Consider the following 12,763-nt stretch of genomic DNA (forward strand, 5'->3'; position numbering starts at 1 on the left):
AAAAATTTTCATACGCTTGAGCTCTGAAAACAAAGTAGATAACTTAGGTCTCGAATTCAGGTTTGAGTTTTACTTAAAAGGGTCATATTCACCACACTGTCTTACAACACTAAACTAGCTGGGAAAATTCAGGGGCATGGTAGAAAAAATAATTAGATTGTAGAGTTGTTGTCTTTCCATTCATGTCATTCTAAAATTCTGCCACTAGATGGCAATACAAAGACTGTCATTTTCATTAGAGGTCTCATCGTTCCATATTACATGACTTCTGGTAAAGGTGATTTGATTGACATGAATGAGAAAAATCAAGACTCAGAAAAAGGTAGAATGGTGAGGAGTGGAGGGAGACAGAGAAAAACAACTGAGAAAAGGAAGAAGACAGAAAAATAGAGGGAAATTGAGAGAAAAAAGGTATTAGAACTGAGGAGGGTACTTTGAAAGGGAGGTGCAAGGAAAAGGGAAGTGGCTGAGTGAAAGCAGGGAGACATCCGGTGGGGTCTCTCAGTAAGAAATATATATTTCATCATGACCAGTACATATACACACCCCCTGTTCACAGCACCACATTTGCATATATGTAAACAAGTTAACGAACAAAAGTTTCATGGAATAATATTTATTTGGGTGACACTCTCAGATACTTTTCAACCTACACCATTCTATTTCATTTCTTTAAAATCACTCATTGTGAGCTATTAAATTGATTTCCAACAGGAAATGACCCACAGTATGATCATCATTTTAGTCTATTGTAAACTAGAGCTGGCTTTTATAAAGAATTTCTCTTTCAAGCGCCTTAGCTAGGACTGGGAGATATTCCTGGCCTTGTATATTGCCCATAAAACATTTGTTGAATAAATGAAATAATTATTAAAAGAAAAAAAGATGGTGTAGCTGCCTGGTCTTGAAAAACGAAACAATTGGCCAATGATCAAAGTAGCATTTCCCCTACATAAAGGTGGCTGGAGAAAGAATTCAGTATGTGATTATCACCCTGTAAATTGGTAGCTCTTTTTTACTTATTGGATAGAAAGACAAACATCAATTAGTTGTTTTCTAAAGAATACAAAGCAGAATACCCAGTTAATCAAATTCCCCATTAACAAAGGAAAACAGGCAGAGTGAAAGAGCTGAGAAAATAGTAACACAGTCTGGAACAGAAAAAGAATTATTAAGGGAGTAAGAAAAAAACAGGAAACAGAAACCGCAGCAACAGAGTTGTAAATTATTAAAAAGCCAATTTAAAACAGTGCTGGTAATGAATCTAAGATCAAGTTTCCCTCTTGGATCTTATATTCTTCCTTCTTTCATTTGTTCCTACTAATGAAAAACTGTCTATTTACTAAATACGTTTTCATATACGTATGTATTTCTTACAGTGAGTATAGATGCCAAAATAGCATCAAAATAATTCTACGAATACTTGCAATCTACTATGTAGAATAAGAATTCCCCTATAGCATAACAGCACTTGTATTATATGAAATGAGAAGCATATTTAGTAAGAACACAATTCCAGGAGAGAAAAAATTTGTTTTTTTTTTTTTAAATAGAACTATTCACAAGGGAAATAAAAGATATTACACATCAAACTCTAATATGTAGTATTAAATGTACTAAATATTATCAGATAAAACTTTTCAGGTTTACAGAAAACTTTTCAGGTTTGGTGAAAAAGTAAGTATGTAGATTAGAATACTTTACCAGTAAAATGTAATGTAAGCATAAAAGTTTTTCTTTAAACATAAACTAGGTCTTTTTATTATAGGAGAAAGTAGACCTAATAAATAAAAGTGTGCCAGGTTACCTTATTCAGTAGCACCTAATATCACTTTATAATGAAATGAAAACAAAGCCCATTTTTTTAACCTCTTCTTGCTTTAGCTACTTTACCTAACAAATGGATTTGACTGTCCTCTTTATCTTCACTTCCTTGAGTAACATCTACCTTTTAAAATGAACCATCCCGGGTATCCATACCTTCTCCTCTTCCTCCTCTTTTCTACTTTAAACTTTTATTTACTATTTCATGCAGGGAGGTGGGGGGAGCTAATCAAACTCATTTCTGGGCACTTGACAGTCTATGAGGAGCTTAGAGTTTTCTTTTTCCTGCAAACTTTCTTAGAACAATACAGACAGCTTCTGTCTCCTCCGTGCGCCAGTTATCATCATCATAGAACTATCTCAGTCTATGCCAGATGAAGCAGCGGAATCGACAGATTGTAGGCACTTCAGATAAACAAGAGCATAAGAAGCCAATTTTTTTGATGGAATCTATTCAACCTCTTGTGCATGCCCAGAAGTGAACAAATGCAGATAAGTGTCTACTCCATGTTGAAAATCAGGTAAAAACAAACCACAAATCTCCAATGTATCTGTAGGAAAAAAAAAAGGGTTCTGAACTCACAGTGAAAATTCAATGTTTCATAAATATGGACTGCCTGCCTTTCTCTCACTATTCAACAAGCTCCTATCTTTGTTTTGCCATAAGAGTGAAACGCTCAAGTCTTATCAAAGCCTATATTTAATAATCATAAACCATAAAACGGCAATATTCCAGTCCCATTTCCCAATAAACAACATTAAAAAAGTAGAGACCATAAGTAACTGGCTAGTTTGTTGATAAAAATCAAATTCTAAATTGAAGAATTAACCTATGGCTATTAGTCACCATACTTAAGAGTAAACAGAATCAATTCATCAAGGGAAGCAAAGATAACATCACACATAATCACAGGTCAGCTACCTAGGACTATTCTGTCATATGGACAGGTGATGCCAGGATTTCACCAAATGGTGAACAAAAAAGGACAGTCACATGTAAGGTAGACAGAAGAAGTGAGTCTGTGACATGAATGAAGTCTCCAACAACTGAGAACAGGAAGGATTCGTGACCTGAAACAAAGACACCAGTAAGTGAGAAAGCTGGCGACAAAAGAAAATTAGTGAGACAAAGAGATCTGAAATGGGAAGTTCCATGAGAATCAACTCCAGTTGCACCAACGGGACAGAACCTAAGGTCACAATGCCCAATGAGTTTTGCAGCAATCTCTGTGATGACTATATTTTCTTTCACAAATATAACCAGCATGAGACTAAAAATACACTCGTGGCTTCTTTCTATAGGCTGCTGAGAAAAGCAACAGCCTGTAGGAAGAAAATGGGGTGTATTTCAAATTAGTCTACAGCCACATCCCTTTGAAACTTCTGAATGGATGCTATGAAAATAACATATTTTTGGAGGATTCTTCACCGTGTGTCTGTGTCTAAATATAGTAAGAAAGCAACATTCTTTAAAAGGAGGAGACCAAAGAAATTGCACACCCAAATTGGATTGGTTTCTTAACAGCAGTATCAACATGTTCTACTCAGGTATTTTGGGAAAGGTACTTCATACTCAAGGATCTAAACACATGATTATTTTAATAAGAAAGAATGCATTTGGACCTATAATAAGTTATTTTTTTCAAGTATGACACTATTCCAATAAAAGTCTTAATGCAATAAATATGTTTTGCTAAAATCCTGGTAGACTCTGCTGCTGGTGTTAAATTTGCATGAGAAAATGTGGGTGGGTAGGAAACCAGAGCTGGGCTCCTTTTCTTCAAGCAATCTATTTTATTACTGTCCTGTCGACATTTGATTGCTTTTGCGTGGCTAAGGAAAAGACAGAAATGTAGGGAAAGGGGAGAAAGAGCAGAGCATCTACATAATTTAATAAAGAAGGAAAGGATAGTGGTTAGGAAAGAAAATTGGGCAAAGTAAAATACCCACTTGGCTGCACCAGGCCTCTGCAGGCCCTGACGGTTTCAAAGTCACTGATCAATCACGACCTTGCTCAAGTCTCACTCCCAGGCATCAAGGTTACCTATTCCTCCATCAACATGGAGAAAGGACTGGCTCAGGTATACAATGGAGGAGATGCGTCCTCTTGTTTTTTACTACCCAGGTCTTTGATCACAGACTGGCTATGACATTAACTCCTTTTTTTTTTTCCTTTTAAGATGGGATTTGGCTTTGTCACCCAGGCTGGAGTGTAGTGGTGTAATCTCAGTTCACTGCAACCTCCACCTCCTGGGCTCAAGTGATCCTCCCACCTCACCCTCCCAAGTACCTGGGACCACAGGTGCTTACAACCACACCTGGCTATTTTTTTTTTTTGTATTTTTGGTAGAAACAGGGTTTCACCATGTTGCCCAAGCTCATCTCGAGCTCCTGAGCTCAAGCAGTCTGCCTGCATCGGCCTCCCAAAGTGCTGGGATTACAGGCATGAGCCACCACACCTGTCTGACATTACCTTTTATGTATCTTCAATTTCTAAAATGTAATAAATACCTATTGATGTTTAAATGTAAAAAAAAAAAAAAAAAAAAAAAAGCCTTTAAAGGACAAAATGATTATTTTAGACTCATGGTTTATTTTCAGTTATCCTGCACATTCCACTAGACAATGAAGAAAAAAATGTTGATCTTATCTTTATATAATTTCTGGTATCATTTTTATAATTATCAATGGAACTCAAATTTTACTTTTATTTTTATTTGTTTGCTAATAATCCAGTAAAGAGTTGGAAATGGACAATTCTAAAGCAGGAAGAATTATAAAAGCAAAGTCCTTAATTGCACATTATTGCTTATATTGTACTGTAAACATACCCGCATCTTGCAGTAATTAATCTGAATTCTAAAGTCTATTTACTATGTTGAGAAAATTGTTAGGAAAAAGATACATGATGGAAAATGAAAGGAAATACAAAAAAAAGAAGATGAATATGTAGGATTATTCCTGATGGCATATAAACTTGCTATACTATCTCCTTCTTTTAAAACTCCTCCCTTGAGAACCTAAATGCCTCTCCAGTTCCCATTCCATTTTTCTACAACTCTTTAAAGCAAAACTACTCCAAAGAGCTATCTAGACTTTCAACCTCCTCTTCCTCACCTCCCATCTGAACACCAACTTACTTCAGGCAGTCTTTTGTCCCCACCATTCCACTGACACACTGCTGGTCAGTGTCAACAATGAACACTCCCTCGCCAAATCCACAATTCTCGGTCCTCATTTTATTTCGTCCCTGAAAGGCATTTGATACCATTGACAAGCTGATCTTGAAAACACTCTCCACCTGCATTCTCTTTAACATTACTCCACTTTCCTCATGAACCGATGGGTCTCCATGCTGACTGCTGCACCCCTCTTCACTTTCTAACCTCATAATGCTCAAGTTTCCAGTCGTCCATGCTTCTCCTTCTCCATTGGGCTCTCCTGAGATGATCCCTAGTGACTCCCAAATTTTATTTCTCCAAATCTGCCTCCTCTTTCATCTGAGCTCCAGGCTCACCCATCCAACTCCCATCTCAAGCTCCCTCTATTCAAATGTGGAACAGGCATATCAAATTTAACACGTCTCAAAGGGAATTCCTCTCTCAACTCCAGTATGCTCATCTTAGTAGAGAAAAATAGCTCAGCCAAAAACCTAGAAGTCATCCTTATTTCCTCTCCTTCCCTCATATCCCACCATCAGACCAACACTGCAATAGTCCCCCTTACTAGTTCTTCCTAGTTCTGCTCGCTCCTTCCCCATATTCTTTACAGCAAGCAGTGGCTCAATGATTTTTGTAAAAGGTAAAACAGATCATGTCACCCTCCTGCTCATTCTGAATTCAGTGGCTTCCCAACATATTTAAAACAAAACCAAAGGCTGTACAGCATTGCCTTGGGAACCTATCAGATCCTTCATTTACTCTCCCCTTCCCCTACTCAAGCCTCTCTAGTTCCACCAGCCTCCTAGTAGCTCTTACTCACAAAGGCTATACTCACTCATGCCTCAGAATCTTTGAAGCTATAGTTCTCTCTTTTGCAAAGGTCCTCCCTGCTATTATTGGTACAGCTTACTTCTCAGAGAGGCCTTCCTTGATTATACCTAAAACTGTGCCCCTCTCCTATTAACTTTCCAACTCCCTTATCATGCCTTATTTGTCTTCACAGCACTTATAGCATCTGATATACATGAACTGTCACTACTACTAGAATGTAAGGTCCCTGACAGTAGGGACTTGCTCATTTTGGGACACCAATTCCTAGAAATGTAGTTGGTATAAAGTAAATGCACACTTCATATCGGAAGAAAGGAGAATCCTAAACATGCCTGCTCTTCCATCAAGTCAATAATGAACCAAGAATAACTTTGCCTGAGATCTGTCTTGACCCTCGATGCCAGGGGTGTCCAATCTTTTGGCTTCCCCGGGCCACACTGGAAGAAGAAAAATTAACTTGAGCCACATATAAAATACACTAACACTAATGATAGCTGATGAGTTTTTAAAAATTGCAAGAAAGTCTCATGATGTTTTAAGAAAGTTTACAAATCTGTGTTGGGCCTTATTCAAAGCAGTTCTGGGTTGCATACAGCCCACAGCTGCGGGTTGGGCAAGCTTGCTCAGTGCTTTCCTTCTATTAAATATTGGTGAAAGCTAATGAATGTCTCCCAGGAAATGTGCCACGAACTTACCCAAGAAGGACTTAAATTCCTTTGTGAGGTCAAATAATCCCTTTAGGGTTCGGTTTATAAATATCATGTCTCAGATTCCATAGTATAGGCTGGTGCAAGAGTAACTACAGTTTATGCCATCCCTTTGAGAAAAACCGCAATTACTTTTGCACCAACCTAATAACAAAACTCTCCCCTCATGTGGTGAGCCCTGCACCTCCCAGCACCACCACTATTGGGGGCTAACTGCTACATGTCCTTATGTTCCAAGTGGAAAAATGTCTTCCTCAGGAGACGTTTTCTGACATCCTCCCTCTCATAACTCAATTCTGTTTGTTTATTGTACCTTCTAGGACATCATTCCATTTTTCTTCATATCACATACTATATCAAAGGTCCAATAGACATGTCAGGGTGTTCTTTGCTAGCTGACAACCTGCCATTGCTTCAGATCACTATTCTTTACACACTTGAAAAGGCTGTGGTTCTAGCCTCACTAGAAGGCATTTTCACACTTCTCAGGAAGGAGTTTAGAAAAAATCTTTTCATGCCATTCTGTCCTCAGTCAAGCATCCCTTGTGGAAGTTTCACCCCACCCCTTCCCAAACCCTCACCACACCCTAAGCATCACAGTAAATACGTATCTTCCTAGAACATGACATCCTACATGAAAACACTTTGGCCAAATACAGCTTTCTCTATTTGCGATTATAATTAAACCCATTCCACTGGGCAACTCCCTGGATGGTCTATTTCAGTCCAACTCTGTCCACAATTATCAGTTATTTGTTTCTATGATCGTTTTGTGGAAAGTCAGTAGCTCTCATTAGACTATAAGCACCATGAGACAGAAACAACATCTGCTTTGCCCAACACTGTATCTTTGGTGTCAATAAAATGCCTGATAATGATAGATGCACAATAGACAGCTGAAAAGACAAACAATTCAACTGACAGGACACATGAGCTTAGACACGGCTGTGCGCATTCACAGTCCTTCACGTAATGTGACATGTAGGGTAACCTATTTCTCTATCAGAGACCAGATACAACGTTGTATCAACTTTAAAAGGAGCCAGTACAATCATCTACATTTATGCATTACACTTTGTATTTTTATTATTAGCATTTTGAAAATCCAACTTCTCTATCGTATTTTCCTTTGCTCATGCATACCAGAAATACACATCCTAAGAAGGAAGGGAAATGGGGGCTCCCTTTATTCTCTCAGCCTTCATTGCTGGCTCGCTGCCCAGCTGTATATATGCTAAACAAAGAATTGAGGAATTACTGAAATGCCCTTTCCTTTATTCATTCTGTAAGGTAGGCAGGCTTCTTCCACTAGACAGTTTTACTATTACCTAATTAATCAGTTAAGCAATAAAAAAACATATAAAATGCTATAGCAACATTTGTAGAATACGGTGATTATAAAAACTTAGTATAAACTAATAAAAATAGAAAATATGGGATGTCCTCAGATAATTTCTCATACTAAACGCTCATCCCTTATAATTTGTTGTTGTAAAAACTTTGGGAAGCAGTGCCATACCAACATCTTGAGGTAGTTTTTCTTTTTAAAATTCAACAAGTTTTTGTTCCTCCATATTTGTTTTTATAAAAAAGAGAAAACTTTTTTGAATATTATTTTGATTTTTTTTGGAAGAGATAAGTAATTTCAATCATTTATTGATAATTGATGGATGTTAGACATTTATACATTATTTTTATTTATTATTATTTTTTAAGACAGAGTCTCACCCTGTCGCCCAGGCTGAAGTGCAATGGTGCAATCTTGGCTCACTGCAACCTCCACCTCCCAGGTTCAAGTGATTCTCCAGCCTCAGCCTCCCAAGTAGCTGGGATTACAGGCGTGCGCCACCACATCCGGCTAATTTTTTGTATCTTTAGTAGAGACGAGGTTTCAACATGTTGGCCAGGCTGGTCTTGAACTCCTGATCTTGTGATCCACCCACCTTGGCCTCCTAAAGTGCTGGGACTACAGGCATGAGTCATCGCACCCAGCCTATATATTATGTTCTTAATCTTCCCAATAATCTTCTAGGCTAGATCATGTTATTATCCCTATTTTATCACTAATAAAAATGAAGATTAGTGAGATTAAATAACTTTCCCGTTACATAGGTATAAGTGACAAAGCCAGGGTTCTAACTCATATATCCTTGATCCCAAATCTCTTATTCCTAATGATCATAGCACAGTCTGCAGGGTTTATGCTTAAATTTTTATTCTTGATATGAAAAAATTACTAAGTAAAAAATAATGCATGAAACAAATATATTCATGTAGACAGCAAATTATAGCATGAGTCTTAAAAGTTCTGCTACAATAATTTATTTTTCAGAAAATTAAATTTTAGCAATATACTTTATATATTATCCTTTTAAAATAAAAATCTCTCTCACAAAATGATCATGGCAAACAAAAAAAATCACTTTTGTTTCTTTCATTAGTGAATCAAAATTGTATGAAAGGTCATGAGCAACATTAATATCTTTATTAATTAACTTTATAATAAAATAACTTTCATCTTATACAAAGATTAGGTTCTATCATTACACATATACACATATACAAGATAATATGCAAGTTTGCATGTTTTGCTACTTGTTAATTCCTAATTCTTAAAAAATTTACAATCTCATTTCTAAATTGTAAAATAAAATAAATACCTGATTTGGCCTGCAGTTATGTTATTATTATTCAAATTTGATTTGTTCAGTTCAATCAGAAGTGTCAGCAATATCAAAGAGGGTTTGGCTCAGGTAAAATCCATGAAAAGGTTCCCTAATTCCTCTTTTCCTTTTATGTTTTCACTAGAGAATAGTGGGACTAGCTCCTGGCCCATTAGAGAACAAAAGAAAGAGATTACAGGTGTCTGCATCTCAAGTTTGCAGTCTAAAACGCCTGTATGCTCTGAATCATCAGATTTTGATTTGGTTAAACTAGGAAGGTGAAACTTATTTCACGTGTGATGAAGAAACTTACTGCAGATAAAATAATACCTTGCTAATGGTAAATGCACAATTTTGTAATTCATATCTGCAAAAATTTCTGTAAGTTCACAATTAAATGTTACTTCTATGTATTTATTCCCACCTCATACAAGAACCAAAACAACCATATTTACTAGCATCTTATGAGGAGGCAGTGTTTTATGTACTCATCGATCATATTTTAATTACAGGCCTCACTAGTAATATAGTGTCAAAGCAAAAAGTAATACAACATAAATCTTAATCCATCATTATTTCTAGGCTCTGAATACAAAGTACATACATATGTATTTACTTTAAAAGGGAATAAGTCAATGATTATGGACATTTTGAGTTTCTATTGAGGGGTGGCTTGGTTTTTAGATTCACGGATAGTGAAGAAAGAGAAAAGACAGCATGACGCTATCACAATTTCTTCTAGTAAAATTCGGGGAAAAAAAGAACTTAGAAGTAGAAAATAACTTCATGACCAGCTGCATAACTATCAAATTTAATTAAATAACTAGTGATGATTACACATAGTCATGCAGAAAAGTTATCTTCCTGCCTTCTAGACCCTAAAAAGGAATATTAATATTGCATCTTGAAATATTTCCCGTATACTGAATCATCCTGTTCCTTAAAATAATAACTTAGCCTTATAAGAAGTTAATAACACAAGCTACATGATACTATTATAGTCAAACACCTAATTTTAGAATTATTTTAATGGCAACTTAATTTTAGGTTACTCAAAAGTGAATAATTAGATTCCAGGCATTGCAACTTCACAACATTTTATATTATTACCACCTAAATAAATTCCAATTGAACAACTCAACAAAGAAATATCCTGATTTACTGAAGAAAATTTTACACTTCATAATCTATAATTTATACTTCATAAGCAATTATGTCCACCATAGATTGCCCTTCCCAACTGAGGACTTAAAGAAGAGCATTTCAAAGCAAGTATTATTTTGCAAACTTAGATATCTGAATTCTGACATTACATGACCTATGGTAAATAAAAGTACACTGAGCAAAACTGGAGCATATACCTACATAAACATACGGTGAGTTCCCTTCTAAACTGTGTTCTACTTGAAGGCTCAACAGCTGGTGTCTCTGTGTTGCTCTACACAGAACTTCTTCAGATGTAGTGTTTGCATACAATTTAGGTTTCGTTCACCGCAAAAATGAAGTCACCTGTAGTGCTGAAATAAATCAAGGCTTTGTTCACGTCTCTTACCTTTGCCATGGCCTCTCCCATCCTCCAAAAGCGGCACGACAATAGTGTTGTTCACATTTCCAGGTGACCTTACAGCTGTGTAGACAACAGGCACCGACTGTACCACCACAGGGATGCGGTGAACATGACTCAGTTTATTAGACTGTAAATTCATGGGACTTGAAGGCGGTACAGGATGGATAATGTGCAAAAACTGCTGGCCTCCAACACCAGATGCAGAGGCAACAAGGGGCCCTGGAGTTAATACTGTTGACGAAGATGACGCTGAAGATACTGATGTGATAACAGTTGGGGATGAGGCTAGACGACTAGAAGACGATGAAGAGGTTGAAGTTGAAGAAGGTGAGGAGGCAGACGCTGTCATGGAAACTGGGGAGGATGAAACGGCAGTAGGGGACGTCCTGGCTTTGTTTATTGACAAGTCCACTGGCTCAGTTTGTGTTTGGAAGTGATCTACAGATAACGAGTCCTCCGGGGGCTCCCCTTTCACATTATTTAGCAACAGGGGAACGGCTTCCATATCGGGATAGTTGTGGACGTTTGGAGACTGTGGGGAGAAAAATGGAACATATATTTATCTTTGTTTATCACACATTTTATCGATGCATGGCTTACCACTTGAATGTTTATTAATTTTTCTCTTACTGCTATGGGACATTTATTCGTTCTCCAAATATCTGAAGGATTGCTCAGTGACAGTCACTGTGATTAAAACTGAGGGCACAAGAGTACAAAACAGAATAAGGCCTCTACCATAAAGACATTTTCATTCTATTGGGACAGACAGACAATTATTAAAATACTATGAAATCAGTGCTCTATGAAGGAGAAAACAGGTTATAGGAATCTCTAAGATTCTAACCCTTACTCAACACTATCACAATATGGAAACGTAGTATCTGGCAATAATAGTGGGAAAACTCACCAGGAATTTCTACTTTCATACTTGGTGCAAGAGTTACCATACCTTTCTCAGTATATTCTGAGCATTAAAAAAGGACATAAAGTTCTTCAACCTCCCACACCTGATCACTAATTTATTAAATGGAAGTCACTTCTAATAATTAGCTAACTTTTCTCAAAATAATGTGCACGACTACAAGTGACATTTTAGGAAACAATTTAAGAAAAACTTATTCTGAAAATTATAATTTGTCTATGAATTTTCATTTCATCTAAAATAATAATGATAATGTTGTTCAAGTTCACCTGCACTCTTTTAAGTTTTAATGAGCAAAATTTGATAATAATAGACTCCAAGATTTTACCCAGATTAATGTGATCAGCATGCTATTATTTGCATGAATATAATTTTACTCATATATCTACTCATTCATAAATTCAACAAACATTTATGAAATGTCTGCTTGCAAGTCCCCAAATGGCATAAGAGTACTATTAGCAGTGTCAGTCCAGACTAAAAAGAGAGAATTAGACTATACTGATTATTTTGGTTATATCTGTTTGGCCAGGTTAACATAGACATTATTTTTCTATTACATGAGGAACAAAAACTTTTTTTCACTTTTTATGGTATCAGAACAATACCTACAATTATATTAAATTGGTTCATTTTGTTTCTCATTTAATAAAAGATTTTGGTGTGCTATTCCCCCTAAAACTTCAGCATACATTTAAAGGAACAAAACATGCTTCCTAAAGTCTTTTTAAAACAGAATATAAATTACAGCTCCATTCAAAACCTACAATAGGCAGTAGTGCAAGGGCATTTTACTCAGCAACTGAGAAAATAAAGAAAATAAATCAGTAATGGGACCAGATCAACTAAAATAGAAAATGGGTTGATGTTTTAATGCTTTTTTTCCTTTTTCTTAGCTAACATGGTTATTTACCTATAAAAACATATGACTTAGAAACAATTAAAATGAGTCATCTAAAATATCTACTGTATGAAATTCTAAATGACGAGATTTTCAGTTTATGTGCTGAAATTGAGAAATTTTTTAATCTCCTCAAAGACATTTAAAAAACAAAGAAAAAACAAACACTATAAATTGAACTGCT

General features: G+C 36.2%; 1 protein-coding gene and 1 long non-coding RNA gene across 7 annotated transcripts in view; one reads left to right on the plus strand and one right to left on the minus strand.

The window, feature by feature from the left end:
* The window catches only part of LOC126940821 (uncharacterized), a 616,457-nt gene that overhangs the window by 313,900 nt on the left and 289,794 nt on the right, over positions 1-12,763 (plus strand). The window lies entirely within an intron of this gene.
* Positions 1-12,763, minus strand: part of KLF12 (KLF transcription factor 12) — a 621,954-nt gene that overhangs the window by 149,304 nt on the left and 459,887 nt on the right. For all 6 annotated transcript variants that reach the window (XM_050766996.1, XM_050766994.1, XM_050766993.1 and 3 more), the window contains one exon: positions 10,739-11,285. In XM_050766996.1, coding sequence (XP_050622953.1) covers positions 10,739-11,285 — 547 coding nt within the window. The remainder of the gene's footprint in view (positions 1-10,738; positions 11,286-12,763) is intronic.

Source organism: Macaca thibetana, chromosome 17 (assembly GCF_024542745.1).
Source record: "Macaca thibetana thibetana isolate TM-01 chromosome 17, ASM2454274v1, whole genome shotgun sequence".
NCBI lineage: Eukaryota > Metazoa > Chordata > Mammalia > Primates > Cercopithecidae > Macaca > Macaca thibetana.